General features: G+C 51.8%; 7 protein-coding genes across 7 annotated transcripts; 5 read left to right on the forward strand and 2 right to left on the reverse strand.

Annotated features, from left to right (window-relative positions):
- Window positions 1-3,184: 3,184 nt before the first annotated feature.
- Window positions 3,185-5,046, forward strand: CLUP02_03807 (uncharacterized protein; the record flags this gene model as incomplete). Its single annotated transcript, XM_049282824.1, has 9 exons — window positions 3,185-3,229; window positions 3,342-3,484; window positions 3,547-3,700; window positions 3,773-3,886; window positions 3,971-4,153; window positions 4,210-4,360; window positions 4,439-4,490; window positions 4,628-4,763; window positions 4,846-5,046. The coding sequence occupies 9 exons, from the start codon at window positions 3,185-3,187 to the stop codon at window positions 5,044-5,046; spliced, it is 1,179 nt and encodes a 392-aa protein (XP_049139967.1).
- Window positions 5,047-5,362: 316 nt separating this feature from the next.
- Window positions 5,363-5,862, forward strand: CLUP02_03808 (uncharacterized protein; the record flags this gene model as incomplete). Its single annotated transcript, XM_049282825.1, has 2 exons — window positions 5,363-5,410; window positions 5,467-5,862. 2 exons carry the CDS (start codon window positions 5,363-5,365, stop codon window positions 5,860-5,862), a joined length of 444 nt encoding a protein of 147 aa, XP_049139968.1.
- A 236-nt stretch (window positions 5,863-6,098) lies between these two features.
- Window positions 6,099-6,567, forward strand: CLUP02_03809 (uncharacterized protein; the record flags this gene model as incomplete). Its single annotated transcript, XM_049282826.1, has 4 exons — window positions 6,099-6,218; window positions 6,286-6,314; window positions 6,385-6,468; window positions 6,537-6,567. The coding sequence occupies 4 exons, from the start codon at window positions 6,099-6,101 to the stop codon at window positions 6,565-6,567; spliced, it is 264 nt and encodes an 87-aa protein (XP_049139969.1).
- A 78-nt stretch (window positions 6,568-6,645) lies between these two features.
- CLUP02_03810 (uncharacterized protein) lies at window positions 6,646-12,263 on the reverse strand (the record flags this gene model as incomplete). Its single annotated transcript, XM_049282827.1, has 10 exons — window positions 6,646-7,732; window positions 7,865-7,886; window positions 8,340-8,399; window positions 8,457-8,788; window positions 8,857-8,968; window positions 9,092-9,315; window positions 9,391-9,481; window positions 9,831-10,245; window positions 10,524-10,542; window positions 10,873-12,263. The coding sequence occupies 10 exons, from the start codon at window positions 12,261-12,263 to the stop codon at window positions 6,646-6,648; spliced, it is 3,753 nt and encodes a 1,250-aa protein (XP_049139970.1).
- A 649-nt stretch (window positions 12,264-12,912) lies between these two features.
- Window positions 12,913-13,077, reverse strand: CLUP02_03811 (uncharacterized protein; the record flags this gene model as incomplete). Its single annotated transcript, XM_049282828.1, has 1 exon — window positions 12,913-13,077. The coding sequence occupies one exon, from the start codon at window positions 13,075-13,077 to the stop codon at window positions 12,913-12,915; it is 165 nt and encodes a 54-aa protein (XP_049139971.1).
- Window positions 13,078-13,522: 445 nt separating this feature from the next.
- CLUP02_03812 (uncharacterized protein) lies at window positions 13,523-13,654 on the forward strand (the record flags this gene model as incomplete). The annotated part of the gene is made up of 1 exon (XM_049282829.1): window positions 13,523-13,654. One exon carries the CDS (start codon window positions 13,523-13,525, stop codon window positions 13,652-13,654), a length of 132 nt encoding a protein of 43 aa, XP_049139972.1.
- A 1,103-nt stretch (window positions 13,655-14,757) lies between these two features.
- Window positions 14,758-20,044, forward strand: CLUP02_03813 (ABC transporter transmembrane region; the record flags this gene model as incomplete). The annotated part of the gene is made up of 6 exons (XM_049282830.1): window positions 14,758-15,003; window positions 15,131-15,937; window positions 15,992-16,607; window positions 16,663-19,170; window positions 19,309-19,377; window positions 19,710-20,044. 6 exons carry the CDS (start codon window positions 14,758-14,760, stop codon window positions 20,042-20,044), a joined length of 4,581 nt encoding a protein of 1,526 aa, XP_049139973.1.
- Between the last annotated feature and the right edge of the window lie 4,644 nt (window positions 20,045-24,688).

Below are 24,688 nucleotides of genomic sequence, written 5' to 3' on the forward strand. Positions count from 1 at the left end.
CAAAAGAACGTATTTCAACAGAACTTGAAACGCCGGACAGGCGGCCGCGTCAAGGCTGACTGCCTCGTCACGCTCATCTACATCTTCTGCCTGCCTGCTTACGGAGTACACTGTTTTGCCTGGCTGACACAGCAGCCTCCAAATGCTAATTCGCGGTAGTTTCCCAGGCGAGGCGCGTACAACATATGCTTATTGTTATGCCTGGTATAACTGCTCTACGCCACTTGGGGGGAGCGAGGGGTCGGACAAAGCTCCATTTCATCCCTAATCCATGGGTGCAATCACCCGAAAACGGGGAGAACTCTGAGAAAAGACCCAAAAGTTTTTGACGGTGAACAGATATGTCCCGTATTCTTTTTCGGTGGAACGGTCCCATCGACAGGGCGAAGCCTCATTGATTTTCCGTGCGACCAAGGCGTGACAGGCTTTGTAGCGTATGCTGCTTCTAGCCTTGTCTTGCACATGCAAAGACGGTACGACATTGGCAAGGCGGCGAGCCAGCAGGTACAGGCAGGCAGGGAGAGATGCAGAGGTATAGGTAGGCGGTGCTGAGAATAAAAGTTCGAGACTTCAAGCTTTGAGCCATCTTCATTCTTGACGGGGTCTTACGTGTCTCCAAGGCGTGCGTGAGGTACGTCGTACAATACCGTCCGTGTTGACCAAGCGTGCCACACGATTGTAACTCGGTTCAAATTTCCACGAGCAAGACTTCTTCTAATCTGAGGATTTCTGAGTGTTCATCTTTTGGTCCCCGAAACCCACAGAAGCAACACAGTAGTAGGTAGCAGGTATTCACGAACTTGGAGACGCGTAGGGCTTGTGACACCTCGAAAAGAAGAAGAACGCGAAGACACCGAGGGTCGTCCGGTTCGCAGATTGACTTTCTAGCCTGATGGCGAGAAAACCTTCTGCATTGACCTCACCTTAATCCGAACTTTCAAATGAAAAGAGGCGACGGCGCCGTCACGAAAAAAGAAGCGTGGTTCTTGAAACGAACGGCAGGTAACCTCCATCCATGGCGGTTGGCATCCTGTGACGCAATATGATTCTCTTTCCTCTTCCTTTCCGAGTCACGGAAGTTTGGGGTGAGGAATCTGCTGGTGTTGCTTTGGATTCGGAAACACGCCCCCCCTCTTCATGCTAGCAAGGCTGTAAACAGGTACTCATTTCCCATGCGCTTCCTTTCCAATCTCCTCATGGCTCACGGGACTTTACCAGTCTGTGCGCTCTAAATTATCGAGACTGGATGCGCGTGCATGAAGTGGCAGCCAGACAGACGCAGGAGTTCGTACCCGTCTGCAATTGGTCGTACGTCTAATCTGAAATTCAGATTTGATTTTCACCCTTCCATGCGCATTGGACTGCATTGGCGCGGGCTGTCGCCAAGGGTTTGACACCGTCAAGATTCGGAAAGGGCCAAAACTTCGAAAAGACGAGGGTTCTGCCATGGAACTTGGAGATTGGAAGACGGCACGGCGGGAAGCTTCGACCGGTCGAGACCACCACGCCTCTCTCACGCTTCTCAAATTCGACCACCCAGTAAACGGTCGAGACTCACAATAGCCCCTACCTACGACCTGTAGGAGTCTAGAGTCTGGAGGCTAGCAAGCTAGGTAGCGAGCTCCCAATTTCCAACGGCCGGAACCCCAAGCAAGCAGCTCCCCGCAACCCCCCGTCTTCTCCATGGTCTAACAGACCAAGCGAAGTTCATACATACATTGATAACTAAGCTTCGAAGCTGCGAACCGGAGCGACGGGAGATGCCATCTTTTTCCTCCGTCTCATCTTGCATAATTCTTCCGGGCTCCGAATGTGATGCCAATGATGGGGCCTGCGAGTGGAACCTCCAATGGCAGGGGGGCAGCCACATTCATACGTCATAGCGATGAATCAAACAGAGGCCCACCCCCTTCCGCGGATGACGGCTCATACCATGTACGTACGCATACAGCGAAGTTCGGCTCGCGACACTGTCCTCTTTTCGCTCTAGCCTCCGGAGGTGGTGGTGTTCTGACTTCATCTCCAGACAGGACGTGACAGGCCAGAGAAAATAGTACTCTCAGATGGCAATATTGAAATTGGAAAAGGATAACGAGGGCTCAATTGAAAGGAGAGAAATATGAAATCAGCGCTGTGTGAGGATCTTTCGAAAGGGCCTGTGAGAAGAAGCATGATGCCTAGCGGCTTGCATTGACCTTGCCTTGCCTGTGCCTGCCCACGTCAGTGCATCAAGCTTCCGGGTAAGCGTAAGAATCCTTGGCAGATCAGATTCCACGAGCCGAAAGAAAGTTTGCTCGTCTTTTTTTTTTTCCCACGCCTGTCAAGAAACCCAACGAGGACCTCTGTTTTTGAATTTTGAGTTTGAGCTGGCAGGCTGGCAAGAGGCTTATTGCAGACTTGGAGTGAAAGATGGGACACACCTCTCATTGACAGGTGGGCAGTGTTCTGTGTCTGCTTCAGCTCTTTCTCAGCTGCGCCAGCTGGCAGCCTCAACAGAGACCCAACGAAGAGAAAATGTCGATCCGGGGGACCCGACAGTCAGTGAAGCTCCGCCCTCTCTCGCTCTCTCACATAGTATGTACTCCGCATGTATGTACACAAGCCTCATCCTCTGAGTCTCTGGTTTGTTCCATGGTGCTTCCTCCTCCTCCTCCTCCTCCTCCTAGGCTTCCATCGAAGCAAAGCCTTGTCTTCTACCGTGAGACTGTGAAACTGTGGAACAGCACCTCAGGCAATTGGCCGAGAGCACTGGACAAACAGTACGATTGTCTGGACGACCCTCCCCCATGAACTTTCTTCGATAACAAGGTACTTAGACCCTCCCCCATGTCACCGTCTCTTTCTTTTTTCCCTTGCCCATTTCCCCTTCCCTTACGTCTTGTGACTCTGTGAGTTGATCCACGCTGGAGAGGTGTATCCATTAGTAACACGGTGAGGTGCAGGTACGTATCCATATCCGATGTCGACGGGACTTTGTCATGGCTGGCGGTTTCTCCAGTCCGGAGCATGGGCCTTATGGGGGGCCTCTAGACGCGGGAATAGCGAGCTTTGACGAATCATATCCCTCCAATCTCTTCTCCACCTCCTGTCGATCTCCTCCTCGCCGCCGTCGCAGCGCCCCAAGTCCTTGGCCCATGGTGTCATTGCATGCGCGGGAAGGTACCTACCTTCATTACCCATGTCCATGTCTCTTTCTTTCCGGTTGGTGTCTGCCACTGGCCCACTGCCTGTCTGCCCGAGTAGGTACTCCGTACCTTCTCCAAAAGGAACCCCCCGTTTTTTTGTTATTGTTGATGACATGTTGCTATTCGTTTTTGCATTTGTTTGCTTGGACAGCATAGGCCATGCTCGTTTTCCCCCGTCCACCACCGCCTCATCCGAACCCACAATACATTTTGCCAATTGACTCGCTTCTCCCGGCTGAAAACAAAACGGAAAAGCGGACGACGAGCAAGGAAAGCGGACTTGTTTCTCCGTTATTGATGTACACATGCAATTGGGTATGCAAGCATCGCATCGAGCCTAGGGCTGACGTTGTGGATATAGCGGGATAGCATTGTCATCCTCCCGTCAATGCCTCATCCTGCTGCTCCACGCCGTTGGCTGTGTACGTCCCGCGTGGCTTGCGAGCATAATCACTGCTGCTATCTTTGGGAACACCAAAGCCGAGAGGCATAGCAAAGCTATTGACGGATCTCAGGTGCCCTAACAGCTGGTAGGTACCAGTTGCGCCGGGCTAATCCCTTGATGCTTTCATGAGCCAAACCGTTAGCCACGCAGAGCGCCACCGTCGTCGTCCTCCTCCGCCTCTCTCGGCCATCGTCCTCGTAACCGTCGACCTTACGGCTGCCGCTCGAGCCTAGCCACATATCCACACGTCTCGAGCGTGGGCTAGATTCGAGTCCGTTTGGCTAAAAGATCCGGCCTAATGTGGCGCTTGTTTCTCGTTGGGGGCGGACGACATCATTAGGTGCCCATCCCAATTGGAAATGTTGCCTCTCTCTCGGCATCGGATTCTTCGACGGTTCCTGCACGGTTTTCTCTGCTTTGGAACATACGTACACTTCAGCTGCGTTTAGCGTGGCCGTCCAGCGTTTTGTCCTGCAGGGTGCTCACGGTGCTAGTGCTTGATGGCCACGGTCAAATCATCGCCGTGAGAGAAGACCAGTGGCTGAGAAAGACAGAGGAGGTGGCACAGATTCAGCACAGCAGACAGCAGGCTACCTCGGAATTCCTGATCTTTCCCAAGATGGGATCATGATCCCCGGTATCCCCAGTCTCAGACATGCAGGCTTGCCAGAGGGGCAGGTAGGGAGAGCTTTCCGCTTTGCCAATGCCGACCATCCAGCCTGTCACGCCTGTCCGTATGCCCACCGGCCAGCCGTGCCAACTCAGTCAGCTCAGCCATAGCCTGCCCTCTTTCCCATGACTGCTCCAGCTGGCCACCATCGATTGGGCCTAGTTGCTAGAGTCTACTGCGTACAAGTAGAGTGAGAAAGAGTACCGAGAAGGCAGTTGGGAAACTGCATTGTTACCGCGGGGATGACGTGAGGAAGTGGGTCTTTGTCGTTCGCCCTTTGGTCCTACGGAGCCACAACCCACAGAGACAGACATAAACCACGAATAGAGCACACCTCCTTCACGACTGGGAGTCTGGCACTCGCGCATTCTGGGATGTCTGGGATATCCGAACATGGGTCTCCCCTCCCCAGCTTCGACCTTGGCCGGGGTACGTAGCATCAAGTCTCGGAGTGCCACCCGTGGTCCGCTAGACTAGCAACAGCTTAACCAAGTATTCCCCTAGCCTCCTTGGACTGACCTCCACCCCCTGGTTCCGCCTCTTAGCCCTCTCGCCCAAACGAAAGGAGGCGAAAACGGGGAAAGGAATCCCATCATCGCACCGCCCACGCCGCGAGTACGGTGTACGGAGTACCTCCCCTTGCCTACCACAACACACCAACGCGCCAAGTATTCTTGGTGCTAGGCTTGCGTGCCCGACGTTTGGTGGAGGATTCTTGTGGTGGTGCCTGGCCTCTCTCGGCGTGAGGGGGGTGTGAGATGAATGTGAATGACGAACGGTTCATTGGGGGTGTGAGGTAAGGAGAGGAAGAGAGGTGAGTGAGAGAACGAACGGGGTACAGGCGGCTCGGCTTGGCTCTCTCTTCCCGTTACTCCCCTCTAGATGGTCTCATCAGAAGATATATAAGACCTCTGTCCGTCAGCCCATCCTCCAGTCGTCTCCCTTCCCTCCACTCTATCCAATCAACCAAATCTCATACAAATATACAGTCCTCGACTACTCGATATCTAATTCAATAACTCCATTCCCTAAACACCAAATCCACAACTTAAATCAGTCAAAATGCGTTTCTCCGCCGCCACCGTCTTCGCCCTGGTCTCCCTGGTCGCCGTAAGTTGAATCCTCATCACACTCTCTCCTACCACATACTGATAAACCGTCTTCAGGCCCAGGATGCCTCCACCACCCCCGCCGTCCCCGGCGCCTCTCAGGTCAGCTCCCTCATCGGTTCCGCTTCTAGCGCCATTGCCTCCGAGGCTTCCTCCATCCTGAGCGGTGCCTCGTCCGCCGCCGGCGCCGCCTCTTCGGCCATCGCCTCCATTACTTCCTCTGCCGGTGCCGAGGTCAGCTCCTTGAGCCAGCAACTTACCTCCGCCACCGATGCCGCCGGCTCTGCCTCCATCTCTTCCAAGATCGCTTCCGTCACCAGCAAGGCCAACTCCGCCGCCTCCAGCGTCGCCTCTGCTCAGAGCACCTCTGCCCCCGGTGCCGCTCCCGCTCAGACTGCTGCCGTTGCTCTCGGTGCTCTCTTCGGCGGTGCTGCTCTCGTTGCCAACCTGTAAATTGGGAATCTAAAACAATGATTATGGGAACTACGGAACGAAATGGCTTAGCGGAAACGATTGGAATTTCCGGTGCGTGGTAAAGGGTATTACGCAGCATTGTTTGGGCTTTTTTGGGATTATCAGAGATATCAAGATGTAATACCAGTACGAATTGTACATCAATCAAACATCAATTGTATATTCAACCATCTTATGACTCGAACTCGTGATTGATTCATCCTACCATCCCAGCTATGTCTCTACATCAAGTGGGAGGGAAAGTGCACAACAATAAATACCGCTACATGATAACCACATGTCTTCTGGTATTATTCTTTTTTGCCCAAATATCTAAGGGCGCTGCTGTTTGGAATGTGAGTAACGTCGGGGTTGTTTTGTACCCGATAAATGGCGCTTTGCTCCAACAACACAGTGTTGCAGCAGGCCACGCTTGTCCTGCACCAGACTTCGTATCCGAACCATGCACATCTACTAGTGCAAACACCGTAGCCAGCTGCAGCCAGCCACCTCACTCTCCAGATGGGGCGGGCCCTGGCAAGGCAAGGCAAGGCAAGCAATGGTGCATTTCAGGTCCCGCCACACTGCCTCACCCAATGTTTCACCGTGTGAAAAGCAAAGTCGAACATGGGATTGACAGCTCGCGATCTCGATCGCACTTGACCTCTCCCGAGACGGTCAAAACAAAACACCCCGTACCTGTAAAAATCCTTTCTGCTATTGCGCCGTATGATGATCTGATGGTCGAAGGCTTTTGTCCGCATATACTACTGTGTGCTCAAATTACGCCTTCGACCGGGTATCTGCCCATAACTTATCAATGATTTGGAAAATCGCCGTAATGTCCTTCATAACCTCGTCGTCCACCTGTCCGCCAAGCTTCTGCTGCATCTTGTCAGGATGCCACCGCACGCGCTCCTCGCGCAGCTTCGCAGCGAACTCCTTCTCGCCAATATCCTCCAGCCCGAGCCCGTTGACGATGAACCGCCGGACTTCCTTTTCGTTAATGTCTCTCCGTCGACCGCTTTCTACGGGCCAGGGAATCTTGTCCACGTTGTTGGCCCACTCCGTCCAGCCTCGTGTGTACTCTTCCCACAGCTGGACCCATGCTCTCTTCTTGCGCCGCTCCTCCCCGTGACGCAGGCTCCGCTCCATGTCTTCTTGGAGCTTCCTATTCACCTTTTCCTCTTCCTTTTTGCGTTTCCGTGCTTCTTCCCGACGGGCCCTCTCTTCTAGTAAGCCCTGGTGTGTCTTCTCCCACATTTTTTGCCTGACGTGCTGGGAGTATTCTTCGTCCGTCATCCGCTCGAGCTCGCCTTCTGGGCCTGGCCTCTCGTTCGAGTAGACGTGTATCGGCTGCCCGTAGACGCCCTGCCAGTATGCCGCGCCCTCGTCGTCGGCCATCGCGTCGAATAGGGATTCGCGGAATGCGGCGTCTGGGTCGAGGGCCTGGGGTTCGTAGGGGTTCGGTGGCGTCGGGGACCGTGAACGTCTGCGATGTCGCCGGCTGCTGCTGTGGTGGTGGTGGCGGCGACTGTGGCGGTGTTCTGAGCGGGATTCGTCATTGTCGGCGGCGTCTGGATCATGGCCACGTTCACGGTCGCGGTGACGATGCGATCGGCTCGACTTTGAATGTTTGGATTTTAATCGAAAGCGGGATGATCTAGGTCGCAGGTTTTCGCTGTCGCCTGGTTCTGCTTGCGATTGCGCTTCTGCTCCTGCGTCTGTTGGAGCGGGCGGCGATTTGCGCTTGGTTGGCTCTGGTGTGTTCTCGTGACTGTCGCCGGGATTGACAGACGAAAGGATATGTCGCCGTCGCGGCGATGCCGGCGAACTGGTCATCGTGTTCTCTTTCGCCAGCACGCAGCGGCTACCAGATGATCAGTCGGAAAGTACAGTTGACGCCAGTGTGTAGTTGAATAAAGTTCGGAGGAAAGAAAGTTGTTGGAGGGGTCTTCCTGGATTGACGTCGTTGGATTTTGGCTTATCTTATCTTGCGTACCTAGCAAGGTACTGGTGGTTTCCTGTTCGCGGGTCTTGGCTTCCCGCGTGCCTGCCACTCCTGCGAGATAAGCTTAAACCCAGGCGATAGCCCGCCTTTCCCCGGACAAGGAAGACAGGTACTTTTCTTGTCGTATCTTGAGGCTCAGCAGACTGCAACGTCGTTTAGCTATCTAATCAAGCTAGACTGAGGTGTATGGGTATAGATAAGGTAGGTACTCTGACGACCCCTGGCAAACGTTTCTGAGGAAAACACCAACATGCCATTAACGATGTCCGCTTTAAAAGTCGGATACCATCATTTACCTGAGTTTTCTGTGATATTGTCTCGACTCGATTATTTCTTCGGATCACGCGATACTAGTGACAAAGCATTTCTTACTGTCATATTACGATATTGTGCTTTGTGCTTTTCAAGGTTTCGACCTCCAGAGCATCCTTCACGACTTTTGCAACTGAGATACAGTTTTCCTCACCATACTTTCCTCCAATAATCTGCACACCAACCGGCATGCCGCGCATCTGCTCAAAATCATCTAGTTTTTCATTAGTATGTACAGCCCTTTGAGAGGCGATGCCGTAAGAATGCTTACACAGCTGGTAGTTTATCTCATCGCTCTTGTTACATGGGACATGATCAGTCCACTGCTGGCTCGAGGCACCATCGCTTTCAGCTCGCATTACGGGGATCGTCAAGGCTGCATAATCAAGCCAATTCCAGTGCGAGGTGTATTCGACGTGAGGCTTTGACCTGGCCCACACTCTGGGTCTCATCCCGACCCAGGGTGCCACCGACGTGATGAGGGCGTCAACACCTGCCTCGTTCCAGCGCTTGAGGTATTCTTGCTCATACTTGAGCTTTTTGGCAGCCAGCTGTGTAATTTCATTAGTCGAGGTAGTGCATATCATCCGTGCTTGAGCTGAGCTACATGGCGAGACTTTGCAACTGAGAGTTTGTCTTCTTCAGTTCCAACGAGAAGCCCTTTGGCTAACGGCTCTCCGCTGGCCTCACTCAGCATCCTGTGAGACTCACCGCCATCAGCGAATGTGGCAGTTGTACAATCCTTGTAAGCTTCAGCAAGCGAGGTGGGGTCCCATTCGATCACTGCATGCGTTGTGTTAGCACACAGGTACAGCCAAGGCCAAAATTTCCAAGAGCGAGCAATGGACCAACACCCACAAGTGTGCCCTGCAGCCGTGAGGCTATCAACGACAGCCCGTACCGCACGTTCAATAGGCGGCTGTATACGGACGACGTTGTCATTGATGTAATATCCGATCTTGAGAGGCTTGTCGGGCTTGGCCGCGAGCTCCTTGCCCCACGGGATGGGCAGCAACGTCGGATCACTTCGCCACGGCTCACAAGACAAGATGCCATCCATGAAGGTCTCGATTGTCGAGAGGCTGAATGCTAGGGGACCAGCCACTGGCGGTGCGATAAATTTCCATTTGCTGCCGTCCCACTCTTGTTAGTCAACGATGCTTTAAAGCAACAAAGCAACCGAACGTTGGGGGGGAGCAACTTACCTCGACTCCTCGAATGGTAGTCGTCCAACAGTCGGTTTGAGCCCGTAAAGTCCCTGCAGAGCTGCTGGGATACGTATGGAACCACCGGTGTCTGTTCCGATCCCGACCAAACTACCATGACAGCCTACGAGTGCCGCTTCGCCACCTGAGCTGCCACCAGATATCAGTTCGCAGTTGAGTGAGTTCAAAGATTGTTTAAAAACGTGATTGTAGGAGTCCGATAGCTAAAGTTCTATATGAGACTACGGTCTTGCAAGTGGATGTTGGTGGAGGTTCTTACCATTAGAGCCTGCGCAACATTCGTCTTGACAAAAAGCACAGCTCCTTGAGCTATGAGAACGTCTCACAAGACGCTATTTTCTTTCGCCGGCTTCCCAATGAGGTTAACCCAGCCTTGGAACTGTTAGTATTACACTGGCAACCTGCAATCAGCGGCTTACCGATGGTAGAGTCAAACCCTTTGACGTCGAATATGTCCTTAAGGGATACCGGGAGTCCATGCAATGGCCCAACTACGGAGCCTGTCCGCTCTAGATGGACATCTAGAGCCTTGGCTCGTTTGAGAGCCTCTTCAAACATGAGCTCTGTGCAGCATTTCACTAGCTGCTGGGCTATGGCTGCTCGCTTCGCGAACGCTTTGAGGACTTGGACTGCGCTCAACTTTCGAGTCGCAATCTGCTCAAGTAAGACTTGGATGTCTTCAACTTCCGTACAAGCAAGCTCTTCCGCGCTCAAGACTCCAGATGAACGAAGAAAGGTGTCCGTGTCTTTGGGAGGGGGAACAGTTTGATCGATACGCCATTCAACGGGAATCTTGGCGTATTGTTCTGCGCTCTTCTGCGCGGCGCGTACTTTCTATGGCGGTGTCGGTGTTTGTGTATTGATCCCAGGCTCTATTGTAGGCAGCCTGGTGGAACCTTCGCTTTCCGAAGTGAAAGGCTGATCTTGATTATCGCCCATTTTCAACTGATTCGCTAGGTCGTTTCCGATTAGAGTTGGATTATGGATCAAACAAGTTCATGTAAAATGCGTTCGATCTTGTTTCTACCAGACGACTTAATAGTAGTGGCGAGGTCATCATCACAATGCCTGATGTCCGTATCTTTTCCATGGACCTTGATTCCATGACTTACGTACTCGGTCATCAGACAACTAACACCCCTTTTAACGATTACAAAACCTTTAGACGAAATTTGAATTATAGGAGAATTTATGAAATTAAGTAGAAAAAGTAGATAGTCACCTGAATGTGCCATTTATTTTGACAACCGCGTGATAGGGTCACTATTAGATAAAGCCTGTTTCCCAACAGGTGGGAGTCTCAGACTGGGAACCTGATAGCCCGAAACATTGATCAATTTATTTCCTATTCTAATGTTCGGGTTTAATTTTTACGGACTTCTCTTGGCCATCTCCCGTGCATATAAGAAGTTGGCGAGCTTGCCTTGTCCGTAGAGAGAGGATTATCCTAGAGTTGCGTACTTCCTCTGCTTCTTGTTGTTGTTGCCTTTCTTCGTGTCTGCTATAGAGCTTGAAGAACCCGGTATCGGGCTCTGTGAAGCTTGCATAGAGCTTGAACGACCAGGAGTGGGACTTGAGGAAGCCGTAGCAGAATTTGGAGGGGGGCCGCCCATGAATAGCTGCCTTGCAGCTGAATTTCCATGCTCTTCGACTCTGCGGAGAAACTCGGCGGGCATTGTAGCAGAGTCATCCAGAATCTTATAACTCTTGACTAAGTAGTGGCCCTTGAACTGTTCCCAAAGCATCCACTCTTGGGATCCCTCCTTGTAGCCAGGTCTTGGATAGTATGGGTCATTTTCCCAGAATGCTTTGACAGCATCATCAATGCCCTTGGGAGTGGGCGGCATTCTTCTGCATTGATTGAAATCCAGTAAGAAGATGCTCACGCTGCGTCGGAGAAAGTTGATGCCGCTTGATTTCGATTCATCCATATTCCACGTCGTGATGATATCCCCTTCAAGGTCAATTGAGTCCAGGGTTTGAGCAGATATGCGACGCTCGGGAGAACTGCCAAGAACGAATTCGACATCTGCACCATCAATCTGAGCAGCCCAGTGCATGACCGCCAATGCCTCAGCCATTGGCTGAACATATTGCTGGGGGTCTACACCCAAGATCTCCATCTTATCGAGCGTGAGCTCAAAGTTTCGCAGAGAGAATTTGTTTTCGACTCTTTTATTCATGCGTCTGCGTCCAAGGTAAATGCGTATCAAGCAATGCTTGTTTGCTGGGTTGTTTGAAGCGTCGGCTTTCATGTCGGACGGACAGAAGACGGACACAAGCGCTTCACGGATGCTTCGAGGTAGTGGGAGAATGCGTTCAGATACCATGATCGCGCTGGGATCGAAGAAAAATCCCGAGTGACTCTTGATCTCCTTGCGGTGAGCAATCTTCCAAGCTTGAAGGTCCTCGACTTGTACGATATATGCAGGTCTTGGCATGGCGTAAGACTTTGTGGTTTTCGAAGCCTCCCACATCTTGACGTGAGCCACATGATCAGCCCACATCTCTTGCTTCTTGTTTGATCTACCGGCCTTGATGACGAGTCCCCTGCTAGGGAAGTCGTATATCACACCGCAAAATCCTTCTCCGATGACTTGAAGCGGAAGATCTTGCTCTGCCGCTTGTTGTTGGCGGATAGCAAATGACGATGCTGTGCTCAGAACTGCGTTTACCGAAAGAAAACGTTGGAGAGTCGTAGTGCAGGATTCATCATGTTGATCAATCTCTATAGCGTCACCTTGCTGGACATACTTGGTCGCGATGGTAAGGTTTTCGAAAAGCGATGGTGAAATGGAGTATCCCGACTCGTCGGTTTTGTTCCCCTCGCGTCTTTTCCGGGGATCTGACATCCTGATGATAGTTTGATGAAGCACTCTCTGTGTGATCGAGAATGCAGGTATGACCAGCTTCGAATTAGTATTGTGAATTGTCTGGGGGAGGGAGTTGAGGTGGGAGAGAGGAAGAATTGAGAGAGAAGTGTAAGAAGAAAGGGTGGGAAGAAATCTGAGAAGGAGGTATAGAGGTTTCCTTCCTACTTTGTAAGCGAGTCGATTTGTTCCTGCCGAAGTAAGAGAAAGAAAAAGAAGCTGGAGGCGTGAGGCAGGTCCTTCTTGTATAGAGAAGGCACCGTATCGGAGAAAGAGCTCTTGACAAGCTCAGGAAGGTGGGCGGTAGGCACCACAAAGGTCATCTTGCTCATAAGAATCTCAACAACCCGCACAATTGTGTACCTTTGAGGCGCGGCTGGGGCGATGAGACTTTGGCTCAAGACACCTGTTCGGACTTCGTCCTGGGTAGGAGTTAGACACATTTCACCCTCAAGTTTATGGTCGTCACGAAGGGCTATTTCTGGAGGCTATATTTTGGACTTTTGCTGGATCGTAGGCCCGTTTTCTACCAATTGCGCGCTTTCAGATCCATGAGTCTGGAGCCACTACTCCAGGGGTAATCTTTCATGACAGTCAGGGTAGTGAACCCGTCCCACGATGTTCAGTGATATCAGATGTGGTTTCGACGAACATCGGCCACGGCGCCGATAGTTGTAAAGTAGACTCGGCAATGAAGTGCTCTGGAGAGCCGTGAAAACTCAAAAGCTTCTTTGGAAGTACGGCGGGATGGGCAGCGCCCTATACATTGCGATAGCGGACAGCAAGGTACCACCATTCATAGGACGGAGACAGCTCTCGTCCTCAAGACTGAGTAAGAGCCTGACACTTCTGGTTGCGGATGGTGAATTACCCCGCGAAAACGCCGCGAAACGGGTAAGACATGTTTGATCCGCAACGGGTTCTAGATTCCATTGCCGCTCTGGAACCTGTCGTTGACTGGATGCGTAGATCAAAACCGAAGCCGAGACCAGCTGGATGGTATATAACTTCTTGAGTCCGCCGTTCCGATGGCTGCAATTCAATTTACGTTGACCTTGGGATTTGAGAGTCACCATGACGAGACTTGGGGGACTTCATGACAGAAAGCAGATTAGCTGCCTAGAGGAGTCGCGTTCGGTGGCGTCGGAATGTGGCTCTCTGACGGGCCAGGCAGATGGGAGCGCTTGTTAAGCAGCCACCGCAGCCAAAGACCATGTCGACTATGTCGGATTCAATGTTTCATGGTTGTACATGAGTCGCGGGAAACAGAGGCAGTTGAAACTCCCGACGATCGCATCGCGATAAACGCGAAGGTGCTGTCTACAGAGTCAAGGGTTTCACCGAACTCTGAATGTCACGGATCGGGGAAATAAGAAAAGCAATGTTGCATGCAACGTCCCGCAATGTGTTTCTGTCTTGGCTATCCGGGGAAACAAGGCTTGTTGTGAGTTGTGACACCTCAAGGTAGCTTGCCAATACGTACTTGCTTATGTAAAGCGAGCTACCGGAGCTACGGTGCACTACCGGTATGGTAAAAGCCGTCTGTGCTTCAGGCCGTACAGCTCATCAATTGTTTGATGTTATCCGTTAGGTACCTGCCCATATGATGTGCCTACCGCTCCTCCGTTATCGCATCCTTTCCATTGCTGACGAAGGACCTAATGTGAGGAGGCACAATGCGGTAAGCGGTGCATGCAAAATACGGCAATACGCGGCACCTGATGCCGGACTCAGTTATCCGAGCGTCTTATCTGAAAAGACTGAGATGCAAGACGCTGACACGCGCGACCCTCGTTTACAGGGAACATGTCCCCTACTCCACGACGTTGGCGAGTGATGGCTCTGCGAACACTGAGTTGTGCATGCATCGGAGGTACCGGAAATGTATCGTGAAAAAGCCGAATGCGGGACAAGGCTGCAATGCAGGTCGTCATAGCTCCCCACCTTTCCGTGAGCTAAACTGCGGTGAGCCCTGTGGTTGGGTAAGCCGCGGGATGGCTCTCCGAACCCGAATGTGTGAGACATGGACCAGTCATCAGTGACCGCGACGGGGAGGTGCCAGGTGCTTCTTTCCCCAGGGCCCAGCGTCCACAAAGCTGACAAACCATGCAGCGGAAGTGGGAGGGCAGCAGCGTCACTCGCACTCTGGAACCACAAGAGCAACACCGAGCTGACTCTCCACCACAGGGCACCTCTCCCGTCCACTTCACGGTACGTCGCATGCGTTTACTCCGACTCGGTCGTCCGCCCTCAAAACTTTTCCCACGTCGCCAACGTCGCCCCCGTGACGATTTCCTGATCTCTATTCCAGTGTATACGTCTAATTGCACTGCTCAACAATTCCGATCAGTCAATTACACCTCTACTACGAGAGGGCCCCACGAACGACCGACCGATAAATTCCCTTCCGAATAGTACTTCTGTCTAGCATGCGTTAAACAGGCGGGTTGGGGGAAACCGCAGAAGAGCAATCGCCATGGACTATTCCGACTACTCGCCGCAGCGCATTCTGCACACAGGCTCGTTCACCGGATTCCATCGCCTGGGACAGCTCGGTAGCAACTATCTCTCTGCGACTGCAGAGATCAAGCAGCCGCTATGCGGCAACGAAGAGGGTTGGGGTCCGCTGAGCCCTATCCGATATGACTTTACACCATGCTTCATCGATGTCTGGATCGCCTCTGTGGCAGCATTTGGTCTCATCTTTGGATCTCTGGCCATTGTATGGCTCATCCAGCGCAGGAAGCCTTCCGATGCCCCTAAAGACTGGCATTTTTGGGTCAAGCAGGCAAGTGGTCGTTTAAAATGCTTTCTTATCTCGTCTGTAGCTGACCAACCGCCCTTTTCAGACACTCCTCGGATTGATCATTGCCGACGTGACAGTCCAACTTGCTTTACAAATCGTCAATTATCCCGGTATTTGGTACGGCGACTTCCGATTTTGGACAACGGCTGCGACAATCCTATCTCTGGGCGTCATCTTTGCCATTCAATGGCTCGAGCATGCGCGCCTACGTAATCCCAACGGTGTCGTCCTCTTCTACTGGCTCTTTCTCTTGATCGCATACTCAGTCAAGCTCCGGTCCTTGATCTCTCAGCAGCTGTACGAGACTAGCCCGGCCTACTTCATTACTTACACCGTCGGCTTCGGCCTCTCTGTAGCCGAATTCCTGGTTGAGTGGTTATGGCCAAGGAAGGTCAGTGCATACGAGGCTTTGATCGACGAGGAAGAGTGTCCCATTGAATATGCCACCGTATTCTCCCAGTTGACATTCTCCTGGATGACTCCTCTGATGCGCTATGGATACAAGCAATACTTGACTGAAGATGATCTTTGGGGGCTCGCTCAAAAAGACCAGACCAAGAACACTGGTGACGCGTTCAACCAAGCTTGGGAGTACGAACTCAAGCACCACAAGAACCCATCCCTGTGGCTAGCCATGTTCCGTGCCTACGGTGGCCCATACGCCATAGCTGCGCTCTTCAAGGCTGTTAACGATGTTACGCAGTATCTTCAGCCACAACTCCTGAAGTATCTTATTGCATTCATAGCTTCTTACGACACTGAGAATGATGAGAAGGAGCAGCCTCCGATCAAGGGTGCTTCCATCGCCTTGGCAATGTTTGCGTGCGCCGTTTTGCAAACCTCCATGATCGTGAGTTCCATATCGTAAGAGTTAGCAAGACGCAGCTCCACTAACACGCGCCAGCATCAATATTTCCAGCTAGCATTCGTCACCGGTATGCGGATCAAGGGCGGTCTGGCATCGGCCATTTACAAGAAGTCGATGAGACTGTCCAACGAGGGACGCGCATCCAAGTCGACCGGCGATATCGTGAACTACATGGCTGTCGATGCTCAGCGTCTACAAGATCTGACCCAATTTGCCCAGCAAGTCTGGTCCGCTCCTTTCCAGATCATCATCTGCATGGTATCATTGTACCAACTTGTTGGCTGTTCAATGCTTGCTGGTATTGGTGTCATGATTATCATGATGCCTGCGCATGGTTTCATTGCCAGAATCATGAGAAACTTGCAAAAGGAGCAAATGAAGAACAAGGACAAGAGGAGTCGCCTGATCAACGAGATCATCAACAACATGAAGAGCATCAAGCTTTACGCTTGGGGTGCTGCTTTCATGAACAAGCTGAACTTCGTTCGCAATGATCTCGAGCTCAAGAATCTTCGCAAGATTGGAGCAACCCAAGCATTCGCCAACTTCACATGGAGTACGGCTCCATTTTTTGTGTCTTGTTCCACCTTTGCCGTGTTTGTTATGACGCAGGATAAGCCGCTGACCACTGAAATCGTCTTCCCTGCACTCGGTAAGTGATGCCGTTCACCTACAATAAGTGCTAAGCGCTGACTCTTGTGACTTAGCTCTGTTCAATCTGCTCACGTTCCCTTTGGCGGTTTTGCCCATGGTCATAACCTCTATCGTGGAAGCTAGTGTTGCTGTCGGTCGTTTGACCTCCTTCCTCACTGCCGAAGAGATCCAGCCCGATGCGATTACGATCAAGCCCGCGCCGGAAGAGATGGGAGAGGAGACAGTCATTGTCCGGAACGGAACTTTCTCCTGGAACCGTCATGAAGACAAGGAGGCTCTGAAGGATATTGACTTCACTGCCTACAAGGGAGAACTTTCTTGCGTTGTCGGTAGAGTTGGCGCTGGCAAGTCGTCATTCTTGCAGAGTATCCTGGGCGATCTTTGGAAAATCAGAGGTCAGGTTGAAGTCCACGGAACCACGGCTTATGTCGCACAGGGAGCTTGGATTCTCAACGCGACTGTGAAGGAGAACATCATCTTTGGCTACAGATACGACCCGGATTTCTATGAAAAGACGATCAAGGCATGCGCTCTTGTTGACGACTTTGCCCAGCTGCCCGATGGCGACGAAACTGTTGTAGGTGAAAGAGGCATCTCCCTGAGTGGTGGACAGAAGGCGCGTGTGGCCTTGGCTCGCGCCGTCTACGCCAGAGCGGACATCTACCTTCTCGACGATGTCCTGTCAGCCGTAGACTCCCATGTTGGAAGACATATCATCGAGAATGTTCTCGGACCCAGAGGCCTTCTGAACACCAAGACCAGAATCCTCGCCACAAACGCCATTGCCGTGCTCACAGAGGCCAGCTACATCACCATGATCAGAGATGGCGAGATTGCCGAGCGCGGAACGTACAAGCAACTCGTGGCAATGAAGGGCATGGTGAACGATCTCATCAAGACTGCCGGTCAAGATTCAGGCCCTTCTTCTTCGGCCAACTCTAGCGGCTCCAGTAGCGAAACGTCCACAATCATCGAAGCTGAGGGCAGCAGTCAAGAAAAGGCCGAGTTGGAAGAGGCTCAAGAGCAGCTTCCTGAGATGGAACCTATCAAGACCGGCGTTTCAGTAAGGAACAAGAAGCGATCTTCGAGCATGGCAACGCTGCGCCGCGCTAGTACCGCCAGCTTCCGGGGACCTCGGGGCAAGCTTACTGATGAGGAAGTTGCTGGCAGCAAGTCCAAGCAGACCAAGGAGCATATCGAGCAAGGAAAGGTCAAGTGGAACGTGTACATTGAGTATGCCAAGAACAGCAACATTATTGCTGTCGCCATCTACATGGGTGCTCTACTGGCTTCTCAAACAGCCAACATTGGTGGCTCCGTATGGCTCAAGACATGGTCAGAGCAAAATGCAAAATCACACACCAACGACCATGTGGGCTACTACATCGGGATTTACTTCGCCTTCGGTATTGGCTCTTCTCTTCTGACCGTCATCCAGACTCTCATTCTGTGGATTTTCTGCTCGATTGAAGCGTCGAGGAAGCTACATGAGCGGATGGCCAACGCCATTTTCAGATCACCCATGTCATTTTTCGACACTACACCTACTGGTCGCATTCTCAACAGATTCTCCAGTGACATTTACAGGGTCGACGAGGTTCTCGCCAGGACCTTCAACATGCTCTTCGTCAATGCTGCTCGGTCAGGCTTCACTTTGGCTGTCATTTCGATCACGACTCCTCCGTTCGCCGCGCTCATCATTCCAATTACTCTGATCTACTACTGGATCCAGCGGTATTACTTGCGCACTTCTCGTGAGCTCAAGAGACTTGACAGCGTTACCCGAAGTCCCGTATACGCCCACTTCCAGGAATCACTCGGAGGCATCTCGACGATCCGAGCGTACCGCCAACAGCAGAGGTTTGAGCTGGAGAACGAGTGGCGTGTCGATGCCAACCTCAAAGCCTACTTCCCATCTATCAGCGCGAATCGTTGGCTTGCGGTCCGTCTCGAATTCATTGGTGGTATCGTCATTCTTGCGGCTGCCGGATTTGCCGTCGTCACAGTCGCGAACCACGTTCCCTTGAGCCCTGGTCTTGTGGGTCTGGCCATGTCTTATGCTCTGCAGATCACAACGTCGCTCAACTGGATCGTGCGCCAGACTGTTGAGGTTGAGACAAATATTGTGTCAGTTGAGCGTGTTCTCGAATACGCGCGCCTGCCCAGCGAAGCCCCCGAAATCATCAAGAGTAATCGCCCACCTGTCGCCTGGCCGGCCAAGGGCTCTCTTGAGTTCAAGAACTACAGCACCCGGTACCGCGAGGGCCTGGACAACGTGCTGAAGAACATTAATTTGGACATCAAGACTCACGAAAAGATCGGTGTAGTTGGGCGGACGGGAGCAGGCAAGTCTTCATTGACCCTTGCTCTTTTCCGCATCATCGAGCCGACTGCTGGCCACATCAGCATTGACCAGATCAACACATCTTCCATCGGACTGCTAGACCTGCGTAGAAGACTGGCCATTATTCCACAGGATGCGGCGCTATTTGAGGGCACCATCCGGGATAACTTGGATCCCGCCAATGTGCATGATGACACTGAGCTATGGAGCGTACTGGGTAAGTAATACAGGTCGACGGCCACCCCTCCCCTCTCCCCGACCTCTTTGTCATCCCTTACCGGCCCACGCCTCTAGGAGACGGTGTTTCTGCCCCTCCACCTTCATAGATTGGAGCTAATGCGCTGCGCTATTACAGAACACGCCCGACTAAAGGACCACGTTACAAGCATGGAAGGCGGCCTAGACGCAAAGGTGAATGAAGGAGGTAAGTCACAGCTTATGGTTCTCTTTCGCTTTCTATCGGCTCTAGTCTTGGGCCATTCGACATTAGTTCTCACGGCTTTTTGCACTTGTGTACAACGGGATTTTGGCGAACGTCGAGTTGCTGCATCGGACTCGAAGTGTTCAGCAGCACCGTCATCTTTCACATGCATACATCGCGTCGTTAAGAGTCCCCTGCATGATCTCCCACGCATGCAGTCAAAGTCTCGTGCTAGCCCCTCTCATTCTGCCTACCATGTTTTCTCGTTGCTTTGCCGACTTTGACTATTGATAAGCCGCATACTTGAATGGTGATGCTGACTCATTCGTGCTTAGGTTCCAACCTCTCACAGGGTCAGCGGCAGCTCGTGTCGCTTGCCCGTGCAATGCTGACGCCTTCCAACATCCTTGTGCTGGACGAGGCAACCGCGGCTGTCGACGTCGAGACAGACGCCATGCTGCAGACTACTCTGCGCTCGCCAATGTTTGCCAACCGTACCATCATCACCGTCGCTCACCGCATCAACACCATCCTCGACAGCGACCGTGTCGTCGTACTAGACAAGGGCGAGGTGGTGGAGTTTGACACACCGCAGGCGCTCATCAAGAAGCAGGGTGTCTTTTACGGATTGGTAAAGCAGGCCGGTCTCGATACCTCAGAGTCCTCGTGAAATAGAGGACGAAGACGGCGGACAGCAGCTTGTGTGACAATCTAAAAGAATTTTGGCGAATGGAAAAGTGGTGACGGCGGCGGCAGCGGAGGGGGCAAAAAGATAAGACCGTGTAGTCTATTGTGTAACTACACCGAGTTGTTTTCCCTCTTTGAACTAAAATGTATAGGGGAAAGCCCGGAGCGAGAAGTGAGAGCGGTTGGTAGCGTGGATTGGAGTGCATTATCGGCATCTGTAGATTTACTCGAAAAGACCTTGCATCTACTTGAACTGTACCGCGATAGTACAATGTGACACTTCTCGCGGTTGCATTGGATGAGGTTGCTATTGTCCGACCCCGATAGTAGACCGTTGTGTGCGTTGTTCCTTTCCTAGTCGCGTTACCCTGCCACACTCAGAACATTGACTTGCCTCACTTCTTCGTCGCATCCCGAGAGGCAGGTCGTCGGGTGTTGGAGTTAACCCACCCTCTTTTCCACACACACCCCTGGTCGCACCTCCATCGACGAATTTCCTTGGCGGAGATAACCATTGGAGAGGGAGGGGAAGGCGGGATGTAATTCTTCTGTGTAACGTGAGATGGGCAGACGCGGCAATTGATGGCTCAACGGTCGTGGAAAGAGATGGGCGATGATTGGGTGAAAGCTGGTTGATGGTGACGGCGGTCGGCGAAGAGAGGCCGAATGGACATGAAGAAGCGGAGGATAAGAGGCATTAGTTTTGTGGAATGATTGAGAATGGGTAGATGCATTGGTTGATGGGGTGTGTGTGTTGTGTGGTGGCCTCTGGGGAATGTGACGGTATCGGCTGGGTTCATGACCTTTGGTGAAGACATCTACTCGTATGATGAAATCGTCATGATCAGGTTTGGCAGAGCGCTGGTCAAAGATTTCGAAATGCGCGTTGTGTTTGGCCTACTTTAGCCTACCTTCTTTTGGTGTCGTGATGGCATCGTGGGAGGTGGGAGCCATATGAGACGGGCACCGGAAGACAATTATCAGCTGTCTTAACTTTTCGCCAAGACCCGCCTCTTTGAGGGATCTTTAGTTGCGAGGACATGGTGATCGCCGTTCCGGGTCACTCATGTTGCGCCTGTGCCATCATGGGTGTCTCCGCTCTAGGCGACGTCTGTGAGGGTCAGACCGAAAGAGCAGGCTTCTCTACCGTGCGTCGGCAAGCCAATCACTTGATGAGACTCTTGATGCATAGAATTAGGCATCAAACAGACCGTCTGGATACCTACTTGCCTAGCCAAAAGTTGAGCCGTGAGCTGCTGTCTTTAACATGACGAGAGGCCGTGTTGAACGCTCCGGGGCAGTATGGCTCTTCCACGGTCGCTTTGTCACGATGCAGGATACGCTGCATGCCAATGAAAGTTTTTACGACTATAGAGCGAAGAACATCTGTCTGAGAAGTGCCTCGTAGAAGAGATATCCGATTATATAACCTAAAGCTGTACTGGCTGGTCGAGATTTGTTGGTTTGGTAATGTTGTAAGTGATTTCACGTGGGAATGAAAGCTACGATTATCCTTGCCGAACCCGGCGAACATTGGCACTATAATGAATGCCCTCAGCAGGAAGACGGTGACACCAGTTTCATTCTTGAACAAATAGTGAGCTCATTAGACTCGAGGCCCCATGGGCTTTTCTACCTAAGATAGTGATATCTGAGCATCGCAGAATTCGATCTCTGTTGTTCAAATCTTTCGCAAAGTTTCTCACATCCCCCGCGCCCTTTTCACCACCTCTGGACCTTGATTCGTGTTTCCAACAACTTCAAGTTTAGACAGCTGCGTTTCAAAAAGTCGGTGAATTGTCCACTAAACCATGATAGGACCCATAGAGATCTATGTTGTACTGGGATGCTTGCTTCATCTCGTCATGATCTAGTACTACTTTCTCCATCTTAGAGCTCGTCAACAACTTGTGAAGCCAATATGGTGTCTGCTCACTCGAAGCTTGAATGTGGCCCTGACCTTCGAATAGCTTGTATTACGTCGTTCATCAAGCCACTGTGCAGGATTCTTGGTAAAGATTGATGGCATAGAGGGGCATGTCCGAATGTACAACTAAGCTTGTAAGACAGAACAAAGGGCATCGAGCTGCCATGACCTCGTCCGTTTCCCCCTTTCTTTGAAGCGAGGGCCATCAAATTCCCGAGGAGAAGAGAACTGGACGTTGAGGTCAGTCGGTATCTCCAAAGTCCATCATCGGCATTCTAGAAGCTCGACCCAGAGCAACCCCGTTACTACCTATCGTCTTCCCGACTACAATCCCGAGTCCAAATTAACGAATAGGACATACACTCTCTTCCACCTCTCTACGCCGCCGGGTTATTTACCCGTCATCGACGACACACACGCGTTGTGACTCGGAACACAAACGACATGCCATCATCTACCGGCGCCCGAACAAATGCTGTTCCTCATCCCCTTTTCTTCTGATAGACTGCGGCCAAGCGCCTCGCTGCCTTGCATGTTCAGATCCCGATGCAGCTCCAGACCCCGACGATAGAGCCACCTGATTCCGGCATGAAAGGTCTTTGAGAGCATCGGTGGGGGTTGTCATACCGAAGGAATGGACGAGTCTTTCTACGGAATTGAGTTGGTGGAGAATAGTGACTCTGTATGAGAGAAGATTCATCGCGTTATTGATAACCAGGCGATCCTTGGCCATTGTCTGACTTCAGGGTACCGTGTTCATCGAACGTGGTCATACGGTTGATCAAAGACGGAATTTCGTTGGTTCCCTGCTCTCGTGGAGTGAGAGGACATCTCTGAATAGACTCGATACCCCATGCGGGAGCATCGGAAACATGATTCGGTCTACAAACCGCCCCGGTCGACTTGCTTGCCTAAAAACCATATTGAAAATGTCATCTATCAAAAACAAGAACTTCTTGGATGGAATGTACCACGATACCAAAGATTTGTTCGCAGCTGTCACTGCCTCGAGTCGCTGCGTAAAAGGGACCTGTCTTCGAGATAGGAACATTGGACTGTGATGGCAACCATAACATACACCAATACGAAGAGTCTAAGCGAGGAACTAAGGGACTTGACCGGGGCATAAATCGGGATAGAGCGAGAGCTATCATCTTCTTCCGATCATGATATGAGACGGCAAGCCTTCTCCAATCGCAAAGCGAATGATGATCGTTTAAGCATAAGGGAATAAGTAAGCAGCCGCGCCAAAGCATGGCCAGCTGGTGGCGTTTGTTCCTACTCACAGACCAAGAGTACTACTGCGATCTATCTTTTGGAGAACCCCTCTTCGAACAAATCAATCCATGAAATTGACGCACCGGGGTCTGGCCTGGTGGAGGGGGTACGTGAAGTCGAGCTCTCTTTTGCTGCTTGAGACACAACACAGGCGAGTGCCGTGACCTTCATATGATAAGTATGTATCCGTTGCAACATAGGTAAGCTTCAATTAATTGGGGTTTTCTCCATGCTCTTCGAAGGACTGGCAAGAGAAACACATGCGACTATCTCATGTGCGGCTAGGAGCTGAGATTGATCATCAGGGTTTTCAAGCGTCGACACTTTTCATTGGAGCAGTCATTGTCAATGTACGCACCCTCTCAGCTCCCTGCGCGTTGGACTAGATCAAGTTCTTAATGTGCCCGTCATGACTTGACCCCCGGGGGCCCGTCACGATGTGTGTTTCCTTCTCTCGATCCCGGATCTGAGGCTCATATCATACGCGCGTGCGTCCTCCTCTCGGCCACCACCAGCAGTAGGCTGACTCGGATCGCACACAGAGAACCATCAGACATTCATCAATCCATAGAAGATAAGTCCTGACGATCATGTGAAGTGTATGCATCAAGAGGGCACTCTCCCCCGAAAGCGAGCGCAAAGGAAAAGAACACCATTCCAAGCGGGCTTCATAGAGCAATGGCGTGTTAACGCACTGCATTTCGTCCGTATTAGATCGAGTCGTCAGACACATCCCCCCCCCCCCCCCCCCCCCCCCCCAAAGGAGCAAAAAAAAAAAAAACCCCTCTCCAAGCGGGTTCAAAAAGGAAGGGGGGGTTTACCCCCCCCCTTTTTGCCCTTTTTATTCCGTGGGCCCCAACACCCCCCCCCCCCCCCCCCGTTGCCCCCTCTTTCGCCATACATGCTTGATGATTACAGTCTGACCAAATACAAATTACGCACCCTACTTGATTAGGCTATGTCCAAGGAGATCAGCAAACCTGCCCACCCCATTTTGGTTATCATCCATCAGCTTGGCTTGCATCGTCCACGAAAATAGTGTCTGTTCCCCTTATTGGAAATATACCCTACCTATATATTGCATTCTCACCACCGCACGTGGGAAAAGCCCCAGCAAAGTCTGCAGCAAAAAGGCCCGTGGGCGGGAAACCCCCCTAGTCGCTGCAAAGACTTGTCGATGCCTCGAAACGTACCACAAAGGTCGCAGAGCACGGGAGAGAAGAAATCCGTGTCATGATAAATACAAATACAAACATACGTTTCGTGATTCAAAACAGCTACTCAATGGAAAATGAACCTGGACGCCAGCGCTCAGGCAACAATCCTCTCTCCTCGAGCGCCGGACCTTAATACAATGTTTAAGGGCCGGGGGTGTGAATGGTGTGGGAGGGACGGTGTGGGAGGTAGGTGGTCAAGCCAGGT

This window comes from Colletotrichum lupini, chromosome 2, assembly GCF_023278565.1.
Source record: "Colletotrichum lupini chromosome 2, complete sequence".
NCBI classification, from domain to species: Eukaryota; Fungi; Ascomycota; class Sordariomycetes; order Glomerellales; family Glomerellaceae; genus Colletotrichum; species Colletotrichum lupini.